This window comes from Macaca thibetana, chromosome 11 (assembly GCF_024542745.1).
Source record: "Macaca thibetana thibetana isolate TM-01 chromosome 11, ASM2454274v1, whole genome shotgun sequence".
Classification (NCBI taxonomy): domain Eukaryota; kingdom Metazoa; phylum Chordata; class Mammalia; order Primates; family Cercopithecidae; genus Macaca; species Macaca thibetana.
This window is the reverse complement of record NC_065588.1, coordinates 19,719,234-19,743,300: the sequence shown is the minus strand read 5'-3', so window position 1 is coordinate 19,743,300 and position 24,067 is coordinate 19,719,234. Positions and strand designations below refer to the sequence as shown.

Sequence of the window (24,067 nt, the reverse complement as noted above, 5' to 3'; positions counted from 1 at the left end):
GGCGACAGAGCGAGACGTCATCTCAAAAAAAAAACATTAACTCAAAATGGATTTAAGACATAAATGTAAGACCTAAAACAATAAAACTACTAGAAGAAAACATAAAGGGAAAGCTCTATCACATTGACCAAGGCAAGGGTTTATTTTTATTTTTATTTTTTAGTCCATTTGCAAAAAAGATTTTTTTAAATAAAACCTCAAAGGCATAGGTAACAAAAGCAAATATAGATAAGTGGGATTACATCAAACTAAAAAGTTTCTATACAGTAAAGGAAGGAATCAACAGAGTAAAGGGGCAACCTACAGTATGGGAGAATATATTGGCAAACCATACACCTGATAAGGGGTTAATTATTCAAAATATATAAGGAACTCAAACATCTCAGCAACAAAAAATATATAACCTGATTTAAAATTGGGCAGAAGACCTGAATAGACTTTTCTTAAAAGATATATAAATGGCCAACAGATATGTGAAAAAATGCTCATATTGCTAATCACCAGGGAAATGCAAATCAAAACTACAACTGAGATATTACCTCACTCCAGTTAGAACAGCTACTATCAAAAAGATGAACTATAACAAGTGCTGGTGAGGACATGAAGAAAGGGAACACTTACACCTGCTAGTGGGAATGTCAATTAATACAGCCATTATGGAAAACAAGATGAAGATTCTTCAAAAACTTAGAATTACCACATGATCCAGCAATCCCACTATTGGGTAAATAGCCAAAGGAAATGAAATTAGTATGCAAATATCTGCATTCCTATGTTTACTGCAGCACTATTCACAATAGCCAAGATATTAAATCAGGACTAAATGTCTATTAAGGGATAAATGGATGAAGAAAATAACAATGGGATACAATTCAGTAATAAAAAAAATGAATGAAATCTTGTCATTTGTGACAAGAGGAATGAATCTGGAGGACACTACATTAAGTGAAATAAGTCAGGCACAGAAAGGCAAATACTGTATGATCTCACTCATGTGTGGAATCTTAGAAGTTGTTCTCACAGAAGTACAGAGTAGAATAGTGGTTACCAGAAGCTACGGAGGCACGGGGAAGGTTAGTCCACTGGTATAAAGCTATAGTAAGAGAGGAGGAATAAGTTCTGGAGTTTTATTGCACGGTAGAATAACTAGAGTTAACAATAATGCATGATATATTTCTTTTTTTTTTTTTTTTTTTTGAGACGGAGTCTCGCTCTGTCACCCAGGCTGGAATGCAGTGGCCGGATCTCAGCTCACTGCAAGCTCCGCCTCCCGGGTTTACGCCATTCTCCTGCCTCAGCCTCCTGAGTAGCTGGGACTACAGGCGCCCGCCACCTTGCCCGGCTAGTTTTTTTGTACTTTTTAGTAGAGACGGGGTTTCACCGTGTTAGCCGGGATCGTCTCTCGATCTCCTGACCTCGTGATCCGCCCATCTCGGCCTCCCAAAGTGCTGGGATTACAGGCGTGAGCCACCGCGCCCGGCGCATGATATATTTCAAAACAGCTAGAAGACAGCTATTCAAATGTTTACAAAGAAATAAATGTTTAAGATGAGGGATATGCTAATTACCCTGATTTGTTCATGACACAATGTATACATATATCAAACATCACATTATACCTCACAAATATGTACAATTATTAAGTATCAATCAAATTTTTTTTTTATAATGAGGGGAAGTGAGTCAGAGAGAAAGAAAAAACAAATGGGACAAAAAAAAACACCCACTCTGTAATTCACATACATCTTTGTCAGAGAGCTGAAAAGCAGGTCAGGTAATATCTGCTTGGTGATTAAGGTTCTCTGCCTTAAGTAGAGAACAAAGGGACAATGGAAAAAATCCTCCAACTAGTCTGTCTCTTGGTCGCTGTTTACAAACAATCAATGTAGGCCAAACCTAGGGATTAGTCCTCCAGAGCTTGCTTCCCTATCTCAACACAATGGGACCAAGTCATGCAGTTGCTCAAGCCAGAAACCTCACCTAATCCTAGTGATATATTTCCCAAGTATTTCCTAAATCCATTCATTTCTTTTCATCATTACTGCTACCAGTCTAAGTTAACATCTTCCTTCACTTGGCCCATGGCAATGGCCATCCCACAGGCCTCCTTGTATCCACACACTTCCTCCTATCTATTCTCATAACATTATAAAGTAACATCTGATCATGCCCCACCATACTAAATGCCCTGCAATGGCTGTCTCAGGCTGAAATCCTGTGACCTCTAAGGCCCTGCATGATCTAGCACCTAACTTTCCAGCCAGGCTTTGTGCCACTCTCACTCTTGCCATGGTCACTCCCATCTTTCGCACACACTGTTTTTCCGCCTGGCTAATCCCTTCATCAGAGACTAGGTTATTGTCCTTGCTTTGTAACTCCATAGTTGTTTTTGCTAACTTCCCTTTTGTTCATACTCACCCGACTTTAATTACTTCAATATGTATGTCTTCCTGACAAGACTATTAACTCCAATGAAGGCAGTATGGTGTGTCTTCTTTACTTCCATAACCCTAATGTCTAGCACAAGGCCTGGAATTTAAATACGCAAGAAATTTCTGTCAGTTGTACTTTGAATTTGACTGCAGGCCTAGCCTAAATGGGGAAGAGGCCAAAATCCCGTTCAAGTCCTCCTCCTGCAAAGCAGCACTGTGCTGGCTGATGTATTCATCATGGGAATGAATGAAAGTCTAACGGGATAATTGACACTCCCCAGATGAAGCGAAATGATATGAATCTCTAATTTTGGGGAGGGATATGGGGAAAAGAGATAAATGCATAGCCTATCTAACTGGAAAAATGCCTGGAGATGACTGTAACAGAATTCATTTTAAAAACATCAAGCAGCTACAGTAAGGATCACAGCTGATTATTACAATCCGCCTACCCGTGGTGACTGTTTTTAAGGTTTTTTTTTCTTTTCATAGACTTTAGGAAGTAAAAATCTCTGACCTTCATATTTAACAACAAAAATTTTTTTTAAAGACTGATAATATCCAAGATTGATGAAAGTGTAAAAAAATAAATATTCCCTTTCCTGAGACTACAAATGGGTATTGCCCTTTGGGAGGGTAACTTGCCAGCACTGTATGTATCAATTTTGACCCAGGAATCCCACTTCTAAAATGTATTCTTCAAAATCTCTCTATAGGCTGGGCTCAGTGGCCCACACCTGCAATCCCAGCACTTTGGGAGGTGGAAGGATTGCTTGATCCTAGGAGTTCGAGACCTGCTTGGGCAACAAAATAAGACCCTGTCTTTAAAATTATAAAAAAATTAGCCAAGTGTGGTGGTGCATGCCTGTGGTCCCAGCAACACTGGAGGCTGAGGCAGGAGGACCACTTAAGCCCAGGAGGTAGAGGAGGCAGTGAGCTGTTTGTACCACTGCACTCTAGTCTGTGTGACAGAGTGAGACCCTGTTTATAAACAAACAAACAAAACTCTATACATAGAAACACATAAAGATGGCCAGGTACGGTGGCTCACGCCTGTAATCCTAGCACTTTAGGAGGCGGAGGTTTCAGACAGCAGATGGTGCCTGCTGTCTGATGGTGCACCCCAGCCTGGGCAACAGAGCAAGACTCTGTCTCAAAAAAAAAGTATAATCATAATCACGTTTTAATAATAAATGTTAATATATTAGTATGTGATATATTAGGATATTTCCTTTTATATACAGACAAGATTTTTTCTCCCCGATTGGGTTCATAACATATAATGTATGTGTTGAGCATCCGCACGTCACTGGACTCCTGATATCCATGAGGTGTCCCATTGTGTGTGTGTGCTATAGTTAGCCAGTTACCTATTGTTGAATATTACAGTTTCCAGTGTCTCCCAGTATCAATAAAGATTTAATAAACATCCTTGTATTTGTATTTATTTAATTTCCTACAGTGAAAAATATTTACTCAAAAAGGAGAAACATTTTTTAGACTTTAGTGTCTTTTGTTATTTCCTTTCTAGAAATGTTATGTGGCACTGTTTTAAGTCCCATTTCCAACCCTGAATATTACCACTAAAGAGAAAAATTGACAGGTAAAAAGTGCAGTTCATTTTTTAAATTCATATTTATTTTATTACAACAAAGACTGGATATATTGTTTATTGGCATATATATGTGTGTGTGTGTGTGTGTGTGTGTGTGTGTGTGTGTGTGTGTGTGTGTGTGTGTGTATATATATATTCACTGCTGCCTCTACCTGCTGGGCTTAAGCAATCCTTCCACTTCAACCTCTCGAGTAGCTGGGATTACAGGTGCGTGCCACCACATATGGCTAACTTCTAAAGTTTTTTTTTGTAGAGACAAGATCTCATTATGTTGCCCAGGCTGGTCATGAATGCTCGAGCTCTAGTCATCCTCCTGCCTCAGCCTCCCAAAGTGCTAAGACTACAGGCATGAACCACAGTGCTTGGTTTTACTATTCATCTATGTAAGTGTATTTCTTTTTTTTTTTTTTTTTTTTTTCTTTTTTGAGACAGAGTCTTGCTCTGTTGCCCAGGCTGGAGTACAATGGCACGATCTCAGCTCACTGCAACCTCTGCTTCCCGTGTTCAAACAATTCTCCTGCCTCAGCCTCCTGAGTAGCTGGGATTACAGGCGCCCGCCATCACACCCAGCTAATTTTTGTATTTCTAGTAGAGACTGGGTTTCACCATGTTGGTCAGACTGGTCTCAAACTCCTGACCTCAGGTGATCCACCCGCCTTGGCCTCCCAAAGCGCTGGGATTACAGGCATGAACCACCGTGCCTGGCCCTATGTCAGTGCATTAATCCTTTTTTTCTGTCATATGTTGCAAACGGCATTTGTCTAACTTTTGTTACTTTTATAGTTTTTTTTTCTTTTTTGAGACAGGGTCTCACTCCATTGACCAGGCTGCAGGTCAGTGACGTGATCATGGCTCACTGCATTCTTGACTTTCTGGGCTCAAGCGACACCCCCCCAAGAACACCCAAGATGGGGTCTCACCATATTGGCCAGGCTGGTCTCGAACTCCCAACCTCAGGTGATCCATCTGCCTCAGCCTCCCAAAGTGCTGGGATTACAGGCATGAGTCACCACGCCCAGCTAGAAATCACTTTTTAGAAGCTACTTAAAGGAAGAAATACTTTATATCTGAGATTGTGATATTTTCTAAAGAGTGAAGGACAAATTGCAAAAATCTCATCAGAAATGGATTCATTTTCCCACTATTATATCCTGTTATAAATAAATCTCAGCTAAAACACACACTGCTTGATGAATCGATTACAATATCCTTAACTGAAAGACTTTATAACCATTAGATTTGCATAAAAAATATAGTAAATGCCCCACGCTTTAAGCTTAATATGCAGAATTACTACCACTACTTTCTACTTTCATCATGCCATATTTGCATAAAGGGTGATCAATTCATTCCTAAAAACAGCTATTTTAGGAAGTCTTTTACAGTCACTTAATTTAGTAAAGATCTGCTAAAATATAACAGTAAAGACCAAATAATATAGACAAATTTAACATAGCTGGTTATAACAACAGAAAAGTATTCATGATTTTGGCAAGTAGTCTTTTGACTTCGGTGGTAACTTTGTGACTGTGCCACTGAAGAACATCCTGGATCAGGGTTGATTAAACTGATGCCAGAGGTAAAGCATACGCAGAGGTAATCACAGCACTCAAAGAAAATCCCCCGTCTTTCCCTTCCCAAGCCACTCTTGCTTCCTCCAATACATACTACAGTCCGGGTTTTCAGGTTTAAAAAAATGGGTCTTCACTCATCATTTATACACACAAGGAAACGGACACCTGAGTGGTTAAGTGACTTGGCCTAAAGTCACAAGGCTGCTTGGAATTAGCATTTACAACCATCTTCCTGCTCACTCCCAATCATTCATATTCACTGAAGATTTTACACTTGCTTCCAAGCTTTGTGTGTTGATCTCTACAACTCTTACAATCATTTCTGCTGATTCTGAAATGCACGTTAAGGGGATTAATGCCACACTCTGACCTCTCAGTTACTCAACTCCCTTAAATCCATTGATCACAGGCTCAGCCCCCACCATCACCCATTCTCACGGTCATATGTTGGATCTTTGTGCTGGCAATTGATGTATCATGAGCAAAATCTTAATTCTAAGCATCTCTGACCAAAATTCTGACTTTCCATTTCACTTCCTCTAGTAAGTCCAGCAATTCTTCAATCCCATCAGTATGTAATACCTCTCATTCTTTCAGTCTCACTATCATGACCTCACTTCCTTCCTCATCCAAATTGGTACAAAGCACATATTTTCCTAGGACCTCTTTCCCTTCACTGTATCTGCCTAATAAAACCTCAGTTCCAGTTAAACCCAGCTCTCCACCTACTCCATACCTGTACCCACACAGCTCATTATAACTAGGGGAAAAACATACAATGGTATTTACTCTCATTCTAAATTTGACAGCAAACCTCACGTGTTATTTCAGAACTGTCCAATATTTCAATTAGATTTCTTTATTCCATTCACTCTTCCAGATCATTCTTTTTCATACCTTCTCCTCTTTCTTTGAAAGAGAGGAGACTGGAATACACCCAATTGCATGCTCCCTTTTGTCACTTAGATGCTTAATAGGCATCTCGAACTTAACCAAACTCAATTTCTCCACCAAAGCTCATTCTTGTAAAGTCTTTTCTAAACAAGTAAGATGCACCATCTTTCACTCAGTTGCACTAATCTTAGCATCATATTTAGCTAGCCCATACACAAACACTTCATCTCAAATACATCTACTGTTACCCATTCTTGCCAACTCCATTGTTACTACCTGAGTCCAAGTCACCATGGTCTTTTTCCTAGATTCATATGAAACCTCAAACAGCTTTTCCTCTTTCCATTTGTGTGGAGGATATGTTCTGTTCTCCACAAAGCAACCTGCAATCCTTTGTTGGTTTGGGGCTTTTTGGTGTTGTTTGTTTGTTTTGAGACAGGGTCTCGCTGTCGCCCAGGCTGGAGTCCAGTGGCACAATCATGGCCCACTGCAGTCTCAAACTCCTAGCCTTGGCAGGGCACGGTGGCTCATGTCTGTAATCCCAGCCCTTTGGGAGGCTGAGGCAGGTGGATCACCTGAGATCAGGAGTTCAAGACCAGCTGGCCAACATGGCAAAACCCAGTATTAAAAAAAAAAAAAAAAAAAAAGATACAAAAATTAGCCAGGGGTGGTGGTACGCACCTGTAATCCCAGCTACTCAGGAGGCTCAGGCAGGAGAATTGCTTGAACCCAGGAGGCGGAGGTTGCAGTGAACTGAGATTGCACCACTGCACTCCAGCCTGAAGGACAGAGTGAGTCTCCATCTCAAAAAAAGAAAAAAAAGAAAAAAAGAAACCCTCCTGGCGTCAAGCGATCCTCCTGCCTTGGCCTCCCAAAGCACTGAAATTACAGGTGTGAGCCACTGTGCCTGGCCAATCCTTTCAAAATAAATCCTGTCATTTCACTCACTTGTTCATAACCCTCCAAAAACCTCGATCATATTTAGAATAAAATCCAAGGTGCTTCCCAATGGCTTATGAGCCCCTATAATTGGCCAGCAGATAACCATGGCCAATGTGCCAAATCTAGCTCACTCTCTACTTCTGTAAATATAAGTTTTACTGGAATGCAGCCATGTTCATTTTTCTATATAACATTTATAGCTGCTTTTCCACTATGACAGAAATGAGTACTGGAGACAGACCCCTTTTACAATCTACCTGCCAGCCATACCCGGCCAAAAAAAAACACATTTTTTTTTTTTTTTTTTTTTGAGACGGAGTCTCGCTCTGTCGCCCAGGCTGGAGTGCAGTGGCCGGATCTCAGCTCACTGCAAGCTCCGCCTCCCGGGTTTACGCCATTCTCCTGCCTCAGCCTCCCGAGTAGCTGGGACTACAGGCGCCCGCCACCTCGCCCGGCTAGTTTTTTTGTATTTTTAGTAGAGACGGGGTTTCACCATGTTAGCCAGGATGGTCTCGATCTCCTGACCTTGTGATCCGCCCGTCTCGGCCTCCCAAAGTGCTGGGATTACAGGCTTGAGCCACCGCGCCCGGCCTAAAACACATTTTTACAAAAAAAAGTTTGCAGAGAAATTTCGCCAACCCCTGCCCTTTATGGTGTGCCCCTAGTCGTGCCTCACTGGCTGTGTTCCAGCCACACCACCAGCCACCGCCCCTGCCCCCACCCCCACGCTTCGGGCCTTTGCACTCGCACCACCTGCCTGGAACTCACTCTGGCATGTAGCCCAGGCCTAGCTCCCTCTGCTCTTCAGGTCCCTGCTCTGACATTACCACCTGATTACCATCTAATTTAGATGAGATTTTGGATTTTAGACTTTAGAATTGATGCTGGAATGAGTTAAGACATTTGAGGTTGCTGGGTGGAATTCATGTATTTTGCACACAAGAACATGAATTGGGGGGGTGGGATATTATAGACTGTTTGTGTTCCTCAAAAGCCATGTTGAAATCCTAACCCACAATGTAACAGTAGTAAGATAGGCAGGCCCTCCTGGGGCCTTTGGGAGGCGTCATGAGGGTAAAGCCCTCGTGAATAGGATTAGCGACATGAAAGACACCCCAGAGAGGTCTCCTCCCATAAGGTTTCTAGAATGTGAGACTACAAGATAGCAGTCTGAAGACAGCCTGGAAGAGGACATTCTCTGGAACCCGGGCATACTGACACCCTAATCTCAGAGTTTCAATCTACAGAACTGAGAAATACATTTCTGTTGTTTATAAGCCACCCAGTCTATGCTACTTTGTTATGGCAGCTCAAACTACCTAAGATAATTTGACTTCTCCTTTTTCCTCATTTGATTCCTCCTTCTTCTTCGAGTTCCTGTATTTTAAACAGAGTGGAAAAGAAAACAATCACAAAAACCGAAATACTGTACTTTAATTTTGCCTGAGAATGCTTAATCTGATATAAATTGCATAACATACAGTCTGAAAATACATCCCTGATTCTTGTATCTGCTTAACTCTCATTCACACTAGTGAAGACACAGTAATGGATGTTAACGGACTACTGTTTCTTTCTAATGGTGTGAACTTCCAGCTCCCAGTCCAGCATGTAAGGAGCTTGGAAGTCATCAATCTATCCCGACAAGTAAAAAACTGAACCAAAAATCAACAACTCTTTTTGTGTTTTTTGAGACAAGGCCTGGCTCTATTGCCCAGGCTGGAGCACAGTGGCACAATCTTGGCTCACTGCAACTTCTACCTCCCAGGCTCAAGCCGTCCTCCCACCTCGGCCTCCTGAATAGCTGGGACTACAGGCGCATGACACCACACCTGGCTAATTCTTCTATTTTTTTGTAGACACAGGGTTTCACCATGTTGCCCAGGCTGCTCTGGAACTCGTGAACTCAAGCAACCCACCCACCTCTGCCTCCCAAAGTGCTGGGGATTACATGCATGAACCACCACGTCCAGCAACAACTCTTCTTAAATCTGTCAAATTGCTGGAGGCTCAATGTGGACAAGTCTAAAACATTTAAAAATCCAAAGGGCCCAGTCTTTAGTGCCTACCATCTCCCTCTGCCCACATACTTTTGTGAGTTCATCTCCAGAAGTTCTACCAGGTTCTCACAGTGAAGACAGAAAAAAAAAATCTCACACATTTTCAGCAGAGGGATGGGAAAACCAGCCATTTGGAATATACCCAGAGCATTCTGTTCTTAGTAAGGCCTGCCCTCAAAGAAAAAAAATTCTTTAATTTTAAGGGAAACTATTTAACCAGAGCCTAACTTACTAACGTTAGACCAACCAAATTGGGAAAAGTCCTGAAGATGGGAACACTGAAACTTGGCCATCTAAACCGCAGCCCCCTCGAGTCATCCTATCCCAATTAAAGAGGGGGAAAAACTGAAAAGCACTTGTAAAGGTCACAGCCCGGGGCACAAGTTCACTAAAAGACTGAGACATAATCATAGGACTATAGAATGCTTCCTCACCCCCAACACTTCCCCACCTTAAGGGCCTATTTATGACCACCTTTCAACAAATGTCCACCTTTCAACAAAAAAGTACAAGGCAAACCAAAAGGCAAAAACTACTTTTTTTTTTTTTTTGGCAGAGTGCTGCTCTATTGCCCAGAATGGAGTGCAATGGCAGGATCTCGGCTCACTGCCACCTCTGCCTCCTGGGTTCAAACAATTCTCCCGCCTCAGTCTCCCAAGTAGGTGGGATTACAGGCACCCGCCATCATGCCTGTCTAATTTTTGTATTTTTGTAGAAATGGGGTTCACCATGGTGGTCAGGCTGGTCTTGAACTCCTGACCTCAGGTGATCCACCTGCCTCGATCTACCAAAGTGCTGGAATTACAGGTGTGAGCTACCACATCTAGCCAAAACCACAAATTTTTAAGAAACACAACAAGCACCAGAATCAGACTCAGATATAGCAGAGACGTTGGAATTATCAGATAAGAATTTAAAATAATTATAATTAATATGTTAAGGGCGCTAATGGAGAAAGTGAACAATGTGCAAGAAGAGATGGGTAATATAAGCAGAAAAATGGAAATTCTAAGAAAGAATAAAAAATGCTAGAAAGCAAGAACACTATAACAGAAATAAAGAATGCCTTTCATGGGCTCATTAGGAGACTGGACACAGGTGAGGAAAATCTCTCTGAACTGGAGGTTATGCCAAAAGAAACTTCCAAAACTGAAAAGAAAAAGAAAGCGGCGGGGCGGTGGGGAGGAATGGAAAGGGGAAAAGGAAAAGGAAACAGAATATCCAAGACGTGGGACAACTATTCAAATGGCAAAAACCGCAATTACTTTTGCACCAACCTTTTAAAAAGTGTAAAATACATGTAATGGGAATACAAGGAGGCAGAGGAACAGAGGAAATACATGAAGCAATAATAACTGATAATTTCCTAAAATTAATATCAGACAACAAACCACAAATCTAGGAAGCTCAGAGAACACCAAGCAGGATAAACGCCAAAAACTTGCAAGTAGGCATTTCATCTCCAAACTGCAGAAAATCAAAGATAAAGAAAAATCTCGGAAAAAGCTACAGGAAAAAATCCACCTTATCTATAGAGCACCAGGGATAAGAACATCATCATCCTTTTCAGAAAACATGTAAGCAAGGAGACTGAGATGCTTAAAGTGTTGAGAGAGGGGGGAAAAAATCCCACCAATCTAGAATCCTGTATCTCAGGACATTATCCTTCAAAAATTATGGAGAAATAAAGACCTTCTCAAACAAAATTTGAGGGAATATGTTGCCGGTAGACATGCCATGCAATAAATATTAAAAGAAGTATCTCAGAGAGGAGGATAATGATACAGGTAAGAAACTCAGGTCTGTATAAAGGAAAAAAGAGCAGTAGAGAAGGAATCAGTGAAAGGGAAGTATTTTTAATGATTTTGCAATATATTTATCTTGTCATCAACTAAAAGTCATTTCAATCTCTAGGCAATCAGTTGCATAACAACTGGAAAATTTGAAACATACAGAGAGATGAACAAAGCTTGGTTAAAATGTACATGGCACTGATTAATATATTTTCTTTCAAAGTTGCTTATTCTTTTAACACAGCCTTGCAAAATACATTCAAATAATTAACTATTTATCAAAAAGGCACAATAGTAAGATTTCTGGATTTATAGTCAAGCAGAACTGGTTCAAACTCCGGGCTCAGTCACGTGCTGGCTGTATGTCTTGGACAAGTTACCCAAGTAACTCATTTGTAAAACCAAAAAAATAAAACCCACATTTTATACATTAACTGTAAAGACTAAATTCCCCTAGCCCACTATCCAGCTAATTCTAAATGCTTACTACAGTTATAAATACCATGAATCTTGCAACATCCTCTTGCACTCCTCCATAAATTAGCTTAAAGCTACCAAGTTTATGGCCAACCTCTGAGAAGCATATAAAATTTAAGAGCATGCATTTCATGGAGATCACTCCAGCTGTGCCTTAAATTTTTTCTTCTCTTATTTCATTTTTTAAATTGTTATCTTGCTGTATCATGAAACCTTTTTGAATTGGGGTGGGAGAAGATTAAAAGGTAAGATACCAAACTAATGTTTTAAATTTTCTCCAAGAGCTGGATGAAAGAATCCCAGAAAGAGGCTTCTAGAAGTAGCTCAACATCTAATCTTCATAATCAAGTATCCAATGCAGGCCTGCTAGTCCATATTCCCAGCCACAGGAAGTGCCTGGTACACACATATTTGTTGTATGATTCATTTCTGTACTTTCACTTTTTCCCTTTTCTGACAAAAAAAAAAAAATCAATTATTTCCTATTTGTAAAATCTGCTTGGAATACATGTCTAATGTTCAAATTTCCTTATATCAACTAACTCACTATGCCAAAAGTCATTCTCTGTTTCAGGAAATATCTCCTATGTTGCTAAGTTCCTATGCAATATCTGCACAATGTCACAAAATAAACCATCCATCATGCTGGAGGAAAAAAAATAATTGTTGGCTCAGTCCCACGTTAATGAGCCTGTTTTCCCCCAATTTGGAAATATGTGTAGGCTGGACTTCTCTACCAGTTTGAATATGACATACCACAATGTCATACCATAATTTTTGTATTTTTTAGTGTTTTAAGGATGTTTTTGGTGTTTTATTACTTCTCACAAAGATATAATGGGGAATTTATTCTAGTACTTTATTCTAGTACTTTTACATCCCACATAAAAAGAACACATGTATGGGTACTATAGGACCAATACATAGCTAGAAAGGCTACCACCTTCATGAGTAAGTTAAGGTACCCCCCACCATACCCAAGGAAGTCGGAATTGATTTCATAGGTAACATATTTTATTAAGCACTGTTAAAAAAAATGAATTCCTACAGTAATGAATTCTAATATTTTCAAATCTTGCTCTTCAGTAAGTCTTGAATGTTTTCGAAAAGTGATTTCTGTTTCTCCCTCATGGGGAGCAGGGCAGAACAGCAGCCTTTGGGCCAGTTTCCCCATCGCCACTCACGTAGGTACATCAAAAGTTATCTTACCAGTAAATCTTTCACATAAAGCCCAAGCTCTAGCTTATGGAACACAAGGCCCTCACAACAACTGGTCCTCTCTACCTCTTCAGACCTAGCTCCCACCACTCCTGGCCGTTACCTAGACACAAAGCTGTTGTTCCACTCTACGGCACACAGAAACCCCCATCTTAAATGCCTCCATCTTCCCCTCCATTTGCCATCACTGAGTCCCAGGTATTACTTCAAAGGTAACCTGAGGGGAGCCTGCCTGAATGCTCTAGAGCTGGGTCAAGTGCTCTCTGTGCTTCCACATTACTCCAGGCATACCTCCGACAGGGCACTTCACACTGTATAAAAATTAAGCTAATGTCACTATGCTCTTCCTATGCCCACATCTGCAAAGTGTGAACAAAACACCTTACTCATTTATATCCCAAGAACCAAGTATATGCTGAGTACTAAAATCTCATAAAATTGTAGTAAACGTTTTGTATTTTTTTACACTTGCTGTTTCCTCTTGCAAATTTCACTTTATTCTTCCTATATCTTTTATCACTTCCTGCTAGCCAGGCCGGTGGCTCACGCCTGTAATCCCAGCACTTTGGGAGTCCACGGCAGGCCAATAACCTGAGATTGGGAGTTCGAAACCAGCCTGACCAACATGGAGAAACCCTGTCTCTACTAAAAATACAAAATTAGCCGAGCATGGTGGCGCATGCCTGCAATCCCAGCTACTCGGGAGCCTGAAGCAGGACAATCACTTGAACCCGGGAAGCGGAGGTTGCAGTCAGCCAAGATTGTGCAACTGCACTCTAGCCTGGAAGACAGAGTGAGATTCTGTCTCAAAAAAATAAAACAAATAAAAATAGAAATACAAAAAATTAGCCAGGCATGGCGGCAGGCGCCTGTAAACCACCCAAAGTACGGATCCACCCGCCCCAGCCTCTCAAAGTGCTGGGATTACAGGCTTGAGCCACTGCGCCCAGTTTAATTTTTGTATTTTTTAGGAGAGACGGGGTTTCACCATGTTGGCCAGGCTGATCTCGAACTCCTGATCTCAAGTGATCCACCCATCTCAGCCTCCCAAAGTGTTGGGATTACAGGCATGAGCCACTGTGCCTGGCAGAATGGCTGATTTAAATTGGCATTCAGTACACAGGAAATAAAAGCTCAGCAGTTTTCTTTCCATTCCTAATTTTTTTTTTTTTTAATCACCAGCAACTTGAACCATGGACCAATCATTGCTGACCACCACTTGGCAGTTGATAAGCTTATCAAAAGTATATTTCTCCTAGGTCTTAGGTTAAACCCCTACTGCTTGCAACTCAAGTGTCCAGCGTCCTGCTCTTGCTCAAGCTCACTCCCAAGCAGTTAAAACTGTTCACTGGAGCTGAAATGATAAACTTACCTTTATGCATGTGTAATGACTTACCACTGATTTCAAATATATATATAAATTACATCCTCAGCCTTCCTGACATCATTTCCATTATATATCTCTGACTCATGATACTCCCCACTTGGATGTCTAATAAGCACCCTAATCACAAAACATTCAAAGCTTAATTCCGAAACTCATCCCTCCCCAAACCTGCTCCACACTGTAGTCCTTCCCATCACTATCTCACAGCAGTTCCATCCTACCAGTTAGTTACAGCCAAAAACGCTGGAGTCCACCCTGACTCTCTCATACTATAACCACACTATCAACAAATCTACCTTCAAATGAAAATCCAAATCCCAACCGCTTTTTTTGTTCTTTACAGCAGTTTTACGTTCACAGCAAAACCAACCACTATTTACCACCATCCATTCTGGTTCAAGCCACTGATTTATTTTTAAGAGCCTTTTTACTGCTCTTCCTGTTTCTGCCTTTGCTCCCATTATTAGTTAATTCTTCAGAGTAATCAGTGATCCTTTTAAGATATAATTCAGATCATAACCTTTCTCTCCTCAAAACTCTCCTAAGGCTTTCCATCTCCACAAAGTCTCTTCACATCAACCTCAGCTTTACCAAACACATCAAGCATGATGAAATGTTAAGCTCCAAAAAGGTGGAATTATTTTTTAACGTTTTGTTCAGTGCAGCATCTCCAGTACCTGTAATCATGCTTGGGACAGTACAAGAGAACAGCAAGCATAAAGCATTTTAATAAATGTTCTTGCTTCAAGGGGCTTTATAGTTGCTGTTCTCTTAGCTGAGGGTTCTCTACTCAGATACCTGCATTTACTCTCACTAGGCTCCTTCAGTGCTTTGCTCAGTAAGGCCTTACCAAGTACCCTACTTAAAATTCTATCACAAATTCACTTCCCCTTTCACTGTCCCCGTTTTTTCTTCATAGCATTTACACCATGTATGTTTCACTCACTTGCATATTGTCTGCCATCTCCCATACACACAATTCTAAGGTCCATGAGATCAAGAATGTTTATTTCTTGATGCAACTGCTAAATCTGTAGCATCTAGAGCAGTGCCTTACAATTTGCAGATGCTTGATACTGAATGGGTACATTTTTCTATGTATATTTCAATTTATACCATTTGGGTAGTTTGAGGATTATCTTTCTGGAAAGTCTTCAAATGTATTTCTAAGTCCTGTAAGATTTTTCTATTAATACGATTTTTATTTTGTAGGCTAAAAGTTGACTTAATAACATTGCTGGTACAACAGTTAACAAATTATACTTGTTTTAACATCTCCAGCATATAAAGACCATCATAAGCCACACAAATACCTTAAAAACTGGTAATAAATTGAAACTGATTAAACAGACAAAAATTCATTTTTTAAGCTGCCTTAATGTCTTTAATGCTACCCAGCCATACTCCAGAACAAGAAGTCTTTTTTATTTATTTAGTAAATCTTAAAGGGCAATCTGAAGTCAGAAAAGTTTAGATAATGTTTAGTGTCTCCAGTATCTACTTCAAGTATAAATAACTAAAAGCTACAGAAAAAATATGTTCAATGTCACTGGAGAAATAAAAAATGCAAATTTTTTTACACTATTATTGATGCATTTCAAAATCATTTATGCTGGAAAACATACACAAAGGGGTATACACTGTATTATTCCATTTATATAAAATTCTAGAAAATGCAACCAATCTATAGTGCCACAGAGTAGATCAATGGTTGCCTGGGGCTGAGGATGGAAGGAAGCATGGGGGAACCTATGCAAGGTGATGGAAATGTTCTATATATCTTGTTTGGTGATTACATATACATCTGTCAAAACTTATCTAACTGTACAACTTAAATGGACTGAAAGATACTGATGTCATCTGTCCACCTTAGACTGACTACAGTAATATTAACACAGCATGAGCAACAATATTTACTCACACTCAGTTGATGGAAGTTTATGCTGGTACCACCTTTTAAGGAAAACATTTAGGCAATACCAAAATTATAATGCATCAACTCACAACTTATAATGAAAAAAACTCCTTAAGTCAGTTAACAGTGTCTCCCCTATAATCCCAGCACTTTGGGACGCCAAGGCGGTCACATCATCTGAGGTCAGGAGTTCAAGTCCAGCCTGGCCAACACAGTGAAACCTCATCTCTACCAGAAATACAAAAATCAGCTGGGCATGGTGACACATGCCTGTAATCCCAGCTGAGGCACAGGAGGCTGAAGCACGAGAATCACTTAAATGAGGGAGGTGGGGGTTGCAATGAGTCATATTCACACCACTGCACTCCAGTCTGGGTGACAGTATCTTTAAAAAAAAAAAAAAGGAAAGGAAAGGATGGCAGGGGAGGGGAGTGGAGGGGAGGAAGAAAAGGAAAAGAAACAGAAAGCGAAAGGAAGAAAGACCTATGCCAATGCCCTGAGTAAGCCGTGCCTGTAGTCCCAGCTACTCGGGAGGCTGAGGTATGAGAATTTTGTGAACCCAGGAGGCGGAGGGTACAGTGAGCCGAGATCACGCCACACTCAAGTCAGACAGGGCAACAGAGCAAGACTGTCTCAAAAAAAAAAAAAAAAAAAAAAAAGAAAGAAAAAAAGAAAAAGACCAAAAAAAAAGGCCAAATTATAGAACTGAGTATGTAATGATTTTAAAAAGGACAAAAGAAAAATATTAATCAGGAGACCAGGAAGGTGTGGCTAATTGAAAGTAAAGACTTCCATTTTGTTCCTATTTTCTACATTTATAATTTCTTCAATTTGGTCATTATAAGTTAATATAAAAAGTTACTTTAAAAAATACTGTTGATCCTTAGGACAAATTCTGAAAAAACTGCGGACTTCTGAAATTACATTTAAAAGGAAATCAGATCTTTCAGATTTGGGGCGGCCACATAAGAAGATAGAAGTCTGAAATTTAAATAAGCTAACTTCTACAAATTTGGATTGACATTTACTATGCTGGCATTAAAAAAATAACTAGGCTCTCTTTTCATTTATGAAATTCAAGGGGACAGAAGCTGGGAACTTATGACCCACTCTCCTGCAATGCTCAATGATGTCTATACTAAATTATTTGCACTGAGCCCAGCTCTCAAGAATAAGCTATCACGGTTTTAAATCTATTACTATTACCTAGCTACACACCTTCCTCTAAAAACAGTTTTTCTAACAAAAAAGGCCCCAAAATATAATAATCTTATGTATACACAAGATGCATTAAGCATCCAAATATAAATTCCGTTTTCAACAGATATATGTAAGTCCATTGTAATTTCATAATAAACTTAAAAACTAGTTAAACATAGGTATTCTTGAGCAAAAGCATCTGAACACTGAAGAGGAAAAAAGGTCATCTGAAACCAGCAACACTCTGGGATCAAGACAAAACATTCAAATAAAGAAACCAGGCCAGGCACGGTGGCTCACACCTGTAATCCCAGCACTCTAGGAGGCAGAGGGGCGCAAACCACCTGAGGTAAGGAGTTCAAGACCATCCTGGCAAAACCCAGTCTCTACTAAAAATACAAAAATTAGCCTGGCATGGCAGCACGTGCCTGTACTCCAAGCTACTCGGAGGTGGAGGCAGAATTGCTTGAACCTGGGAAGCAGAGGTTGCAGTGAGCCAAGATTGTGCTACTGCACTCCAGCCTGGTCAAAAGAGTGAGATTCTGTCCAAACAAAAAAAAAAAAAAAAACAGTGGGAGGAGAGAGAAAGAGAAAGAAAGAGAGAAAGAGAGAGAAAGAAAAAAGAGAAAAGAAAGGAAAGAAAGAAAAGAGGGAGGGAGGGAAGGAAGGAAGGAAAGAAAAAGAAGAGAAAGAAAGAAACTGGCCAGACCTGGCGGCTCATGCCTGTAATCCCAGCACTTTGGGAGGCCGAGATGGATGGATCACAAGGTCAGGAGTTCGAGACTAACCTGGTCAACATGGTGAAACCCTGTCTCTACTAAAAGACAAAAGTTAGCCGGGCAATCGCTTGAGACTGAGGCAAGAGAATCGCTTGTATCCGGGAGGCGGAGGCTGCAGTGAGCAGAGATCACGCCACTGCACCCCAGCCTGAGTAACAGACTCCATCTCAAAAAACAAGAAACCAAATACTGGGTAGCTCCTTCAAAATAGTGTTTAAAAAAAATGTTGGGCCAGGTGCAGTGGCTCACATCTGTAATACCAGGAGTTGAAGACCAGCCTGGGCAATACATTAAAAAAGCCAGTGTCGTGGCGCATGCCTGGAGGCCTAGCTGCTTGGGAGGCCAAGGCGACAGGGTCACTTGAGCCCAAGGTGTTTGAAGCTGCACTGAGCTACAATTCTGCCACTGCACTACAGCCTGGGCAACAGAGTAAGAATCTGTCTAAAAAAAAAAAAAAAAAAAAAAAAAGTTATTTATATCATAAAACATGACTCTGACAAAAAGAAACATTTTTAAATAAAATCAAATAAGCCAAAATATTACATCCAAGTATATAAAAACATAACATCAATAACCCTTTACACTAAGAATGTTTAAACAAACTGAAGCATAGTTCCTTTTATAAGGATTTTTGTTGTTGTTTAAAGAGGCAGGGGCCAAGCACAGTGGCTCATGCCTGTAATCCTAGCACTTTGGGAGGCAGAGGTGGGAGAGTCACCTGCAGTAAGGAGTTCAAGCCCAGCCTGGCCAACATGGCAAAACTCTGTCTCTACTAAAAAATACAAAAAGTATCCGGGCATGGTGGCACGCACGTGTAGTCCCAGCTACTTGGGAGGCTGAGCCACAAGAACCACTTGAACCCGGAAGCAGAGGTTGCAGTGAGCTGAGATCATACCACTGCACTCCAGTCTCAGCAACAGAGCAAGACTCCCTAGCGAAAAATAAAGAGGTGGGGTCTCGCTGTGTCACACAGACTGGAGTGCAGTGCTCTGATCATAGCTCACTGTAGCGTGGCACTCCTGGCCTCAAGCAATCCTCCCTTCTTACCCTCCCAAGTAGCTGGGATTACAGGCATGAGCCACTGTATCCGGTATATAAGGTTCTTGTGAAAACATATCTGATATTATCACAGGATGTGGCTTAAGCCAGGTCATTTCAACTCTACTACTGTTTTATCACTATTAATTCTCCAAAGTATTCTACTATAAAAATTACTCACCTATAATACTCATTCAACAAATTTTACAGACTATTTTGTGCCACGAATGATCATGCTAGGGACTGGCCGTGGCAGAAACACCGGACACAACTTCACAGTGGTATCACAATGTACATTCACGTTCTCACACTGAGAGCAGCAGTGTGGTACAGTGAAAAGAATTCTGACCTAGAAAAAAAACACCTGGGTTGCAATTCCTGCTCTAACCTGCTTACAAATCCTTTTTAATTTTTAGATTAACAGAACCATGTGTGAGACCACGCAAACTTGATTCAATAAATAAATTATGCAATGTAAATATTTAGGTTTTTTAAGATAAAAATAAGAATACATTTTACTACTATAACACATTTTAAGGCTACAGAGCCTCATAACCATTAAATTTTAAACATATTCTAATCTTTAAAAAAAAAAAAAACAGCAAATATATTAAAACTGCAGTGTTAGAACTGCTAAATGTCCTACACCAGGTCCCAAGATTCTTAAAACAAACCATGTACACAGGAAATTTTCTAACAATTTCTTCCCTTTTATGAATACATATCCTATTATTTTTTAGAATAGAGAAATATGTTTTAACCAAAATTCCCAAAATGTCCACTTATCTCAAAAAAAATTTTTCAAATGACACGATTTAACTCCTTTTTTAGAAATGAAGTATCTCCTTGTAGACCTGTACCCAACAGGCTTTGTTAAACAGACATACATATCAGTTTTCATATAAACTAAGAAGTTAAGTTCTTTTAGAGAACTTATGCAGAGGTATTAAAGTTTTTTTTTAAGTTGTGACTAAAGAGAAAACCCTCCATCAAGTATTCTTAATACATCCTTTCCCATTTTTATATTTGAATAATCCAACATCTGTTCATCATGAATTAAGAATTCAAAGAAAAAATAAAAATGCTTTAAACAACTGGCAATTTCTACCTTTTTAAGAGTAATACCATATTTAAAACATTTTATTAATGTGTAAAAGGGGAGAAAAGCATTAAGGCCAAAGATTTACTGACATATTAATGTTTTCAATTAGTAAAACAAATCTTAAAATATTCATTGAGAGATAATTACTGTCCATCTTACGTGAAATTCACAAGTAACATGTGTCCACTTTAGGTAACATTTATATATAAAAAGTTTATTAGAAATATAAAAATTTTTAAATTTTACACTATTTTTCACCTTAAGATACTTCTAGATAAAGCAGATGTGCCTTATGGTTCCAACACAATCTGATGTACAAAATCTTACTTAGTTCTTAGTAAAATAAATACAGAAACACAAATGATGAAATGATGGACTACTAATAACTTAAAAAACCCAACGTAAAAGTTTCCAAAAACCACCATTTGTTGTAGGTACCTAATATGGCGATATTTACTGTAAAATACATGAAACAGCTTTCACTAAAATTTAATGTACTGGCTTATTACCAAGATCAACATTATCATATTAAAATGCAAGTTGTGTGGTCTAAGTTTATGTTTCCAAACTTTTTGTCAACTAGACAAAGGAACCAAAAACTTTTTCTTAAAGGACCAGAGACAGGCTGAGTATCCCTTATCCGAAATGCCTGGGACCAGAAGTATTTCAGATTTTTGATTTTTTCAGATTTTTTAGTATCTGCATATACATGAGACTCAGAAATGAGATCCAAGACTAAACATAAAGTTCATTTATATCTCACATACACCTTATACACAGAGACTGAAGGTAATTTTACACAACAGTTTTAATAATTTTGTGCATGAAACAAAGTCTTAATTGTTTTGACTATGACCAGTCACATGAGGTCAGGCGTGGAATTTTCCACTTGCGGCATGATGTCAGCACTCAGTTTTGGACTTTGGAGCATTTTTTATTTCAGATTTTTGGATTAGGGATTGCCAACCTGTAGTAAAAATTGGGGGCTTGCAGGACCTAAGGTCTCACCACTCAATTCTGCCACTGCAGGAGAAAGCAGGCACAGACAACATATAAATGGGTGTGCTTGTGAGCTGCAGTTTGCTTGATGCTGAACAATACATAAATTCTGGACAACAGACTTATTTCAGGTGTCATATTACAAGTATGTCATATTTAAAGGTAGGAGCAACAATACAGATGGGTAGAAATTAATAAATGAAAACCACAAATTAAAATTTTCACACTTATTACCCAGTCATAACTGGATGCTATGTGTATATATGTATACATACAAGTTATAAAGCTAGCTCATTTCAATTCCATATTCTTTTTGGTGTGTTAATCAACAGTATCAAACCAACATCAGATAAGCAGCAAAAGGATTATGATTGATTGAGTACTCAGAAGTTAATCAACGATCACGAAATCTGGTTTTCACATCTAATTATTTCTACACAACGAAAAAACTTATTTACTGTGCTCTACATAGAAAATATCAGATGTATCTTTTCAGATGTAATTTGAAAATTTAATTGAATTGTTACAATTTGAAGCTAAATGTGATTTGCTTTGTTTTATTAGAAAAAATACTCAAGCAAGGTCTACAATCATTGGTCAATTAAGAATGACTTACAAGAACATGAGGCAATAAAATAAAAATACAGGTACAAACTATGTATCTGAAACACTTCTATTTGGCAATTTTATAACAAATCAAATTTTAAAAAGAACAAAAGAGATTGCAGATTACTTCGCAGATACAGAAGAAAGCAATTGATGAAGTGCTTAAGCAAAAGAAAACAACAAAAAAAGAAAACACACTGCTTTTCTTTTTAAAAATAAAATCACATTGCTATAGATCAAATGGATAATACCCTTATTAAACAACCATTCCAGAATGTCTTATAGTAGCAGTGCTTTTATTTGCACTTCACTTAATTTTATAAGACTCATTTCATGTATATAGCTCTTTACCCCATTGTTAACGAATAAAGTCTCTCATAATTTTTACATTTTTAAATTTTTTTAAAGCAAATGAGAAATGATTTATGCATCATGGAACCTTTCCCATTTTGGAACCAAAGGTTTAATTCTATATTTTTGTCTATATTTCTTTAAAAAATTTAGTGTAAAAACTGCTGGTTTTTATATCACTGTAGTAAAGTGAAAACTCCTCAATCAGGAGTATTTTCTGCAGTTTCACTGCATATAACCACATACTTTACAATGTCCTTCCAACAGTAAGGAAGTAATTGATTTCTTGATCACCGTCAGAAAAGAGTGCCATAATTCTATTATGGGTATAGGTCCTCCCTCAAAGACTTTCTGGAAGGATGTTCAATGTGTTTTGTTCTTATAGATATTAACAGTAGTACATAGTCCCTTAAGTCTGTGAAAGACATTTATTGTTAAAGAAGGTGCTTTTATTAACAATTCCTCTGGCAGCACTAGTGAATTACAATATCCTTCAATATTATTTCTACCATAATATATACATTTAACTTTCATGCCTCTAGAAAAACATCTACAGTACATTTCAAAATATAAAAATATATTACAAATCTGCTGAATTATTTACAAGCAATGTTCTATTATCTCTATGCAACATTTGTTTAATACAATACTAACAAGTTACACATATTTCCATTTCTGTAAGTTAAAAAAAATCGATATGGCTTCTTGCTTACCAAGCAAGAAAGTGATTTTATTTTCCTTTCCAAAACCAACTTTGGTGCATAAAAGATTCAGTTTGAAGATACTTGTAAAAAAAATACAATTTTTCTTACATTAAGAAAAAACAACTCAAAAACCAAATGATTTCCTCAGAAAAAAAATTAGAGTCATATAGGTTAAATGAAAATATGAAGATTATTCAAATAATTTGAAAGGTTTTTCAAAAACCGTTAACAGATTAGTTATATAGGTAAATATTAACATACTGTACTCCATGAGAAAGCCCTAGTCCTGAAAAGGGAGCCACCAGACATACTGCAACACTCTTTAACAGTAATTTTCAGCCCTAATTCGATAGACGAATTTTTAGTTGATTGCAAACGTCGTTCACTGTTTGCTTAAATACAAATTGAACACTTTTCTTATCAGAGTTCTGCAAAAGAACACAAATGGCAACCAATCACATCTATTTATCATAATTGAAAGGTAAATTATCTCTTGATAATTTTCATTGTCTAAATATTTCCTAATATGACTTCAGATCAATAAACACTGTCAAGACAAATATCCTTACAGTGCTTTTGGTATTTGTAAGGGCACATGTTGTAATTGTTTTTCTTTCCAATATAAACTACTGAAATCACTAAAGGGAAGAAAAAAAAAAAAAGCAGCTTAAAGCAGCAAGCATGCAAAGCCTTTAAGAAGCTGTTCTACTAAGTTGCCAAAAGAGTGTTTGCTCAGTCTCCCACAGTACCATTCCATGAAAACGTGGATATACAGTAATATATTAATATATTCCACCGAAGAGTCTACTTCATTCACAGAATGTTTACACTAAGCATAAATATTATCCTAAATACTGGATTAAAAAAAAAAAAAAAAAAAGGAAGGGGTTGACTCTAATGTGCAACTTTTCCTAAACCCATTGTCAGTGACTAAGACTGCAGGTGTCCCCGCTTGTTTGCTTTTTATGTATTTATTTATTT

The 24,067-nt window shown here is 38.7% G+C and overlaps 1 protein-coding gene across 7 annotated transcripts in view; it reads right to left on the bottom strand.

Annotated features, from left to right (window-relative positions):
* Positions 1-24,067, bottom strand: part of AEBP2 (AE binding protein 2) — a 255,197-nt gene that overhangs the window by 149,088 nt on the left and 82,042 nt on the right. For 3 of the 7 annotated variants that reach the window (XM_050747604.1, XM_050747606.1, XM_050747607.1), the window contains one exon: positions 4,440-23,514. The exons of the other annotated variants lie outside the window; for them this stretch is intronic. In XM_050747604.1, the coding sequence (XP_050603561.1) occupies positions 23,469-23,514 (46 nt within the window). In that variant the 3' untranslated portion in view covers positions 4,440-23,468. Of the gene's footprint in view, positions 1-4,439; positions 23,515-24,067 lie in introns of those variants that run through there. 7 annotated transcript variants of the gene reach the window in all.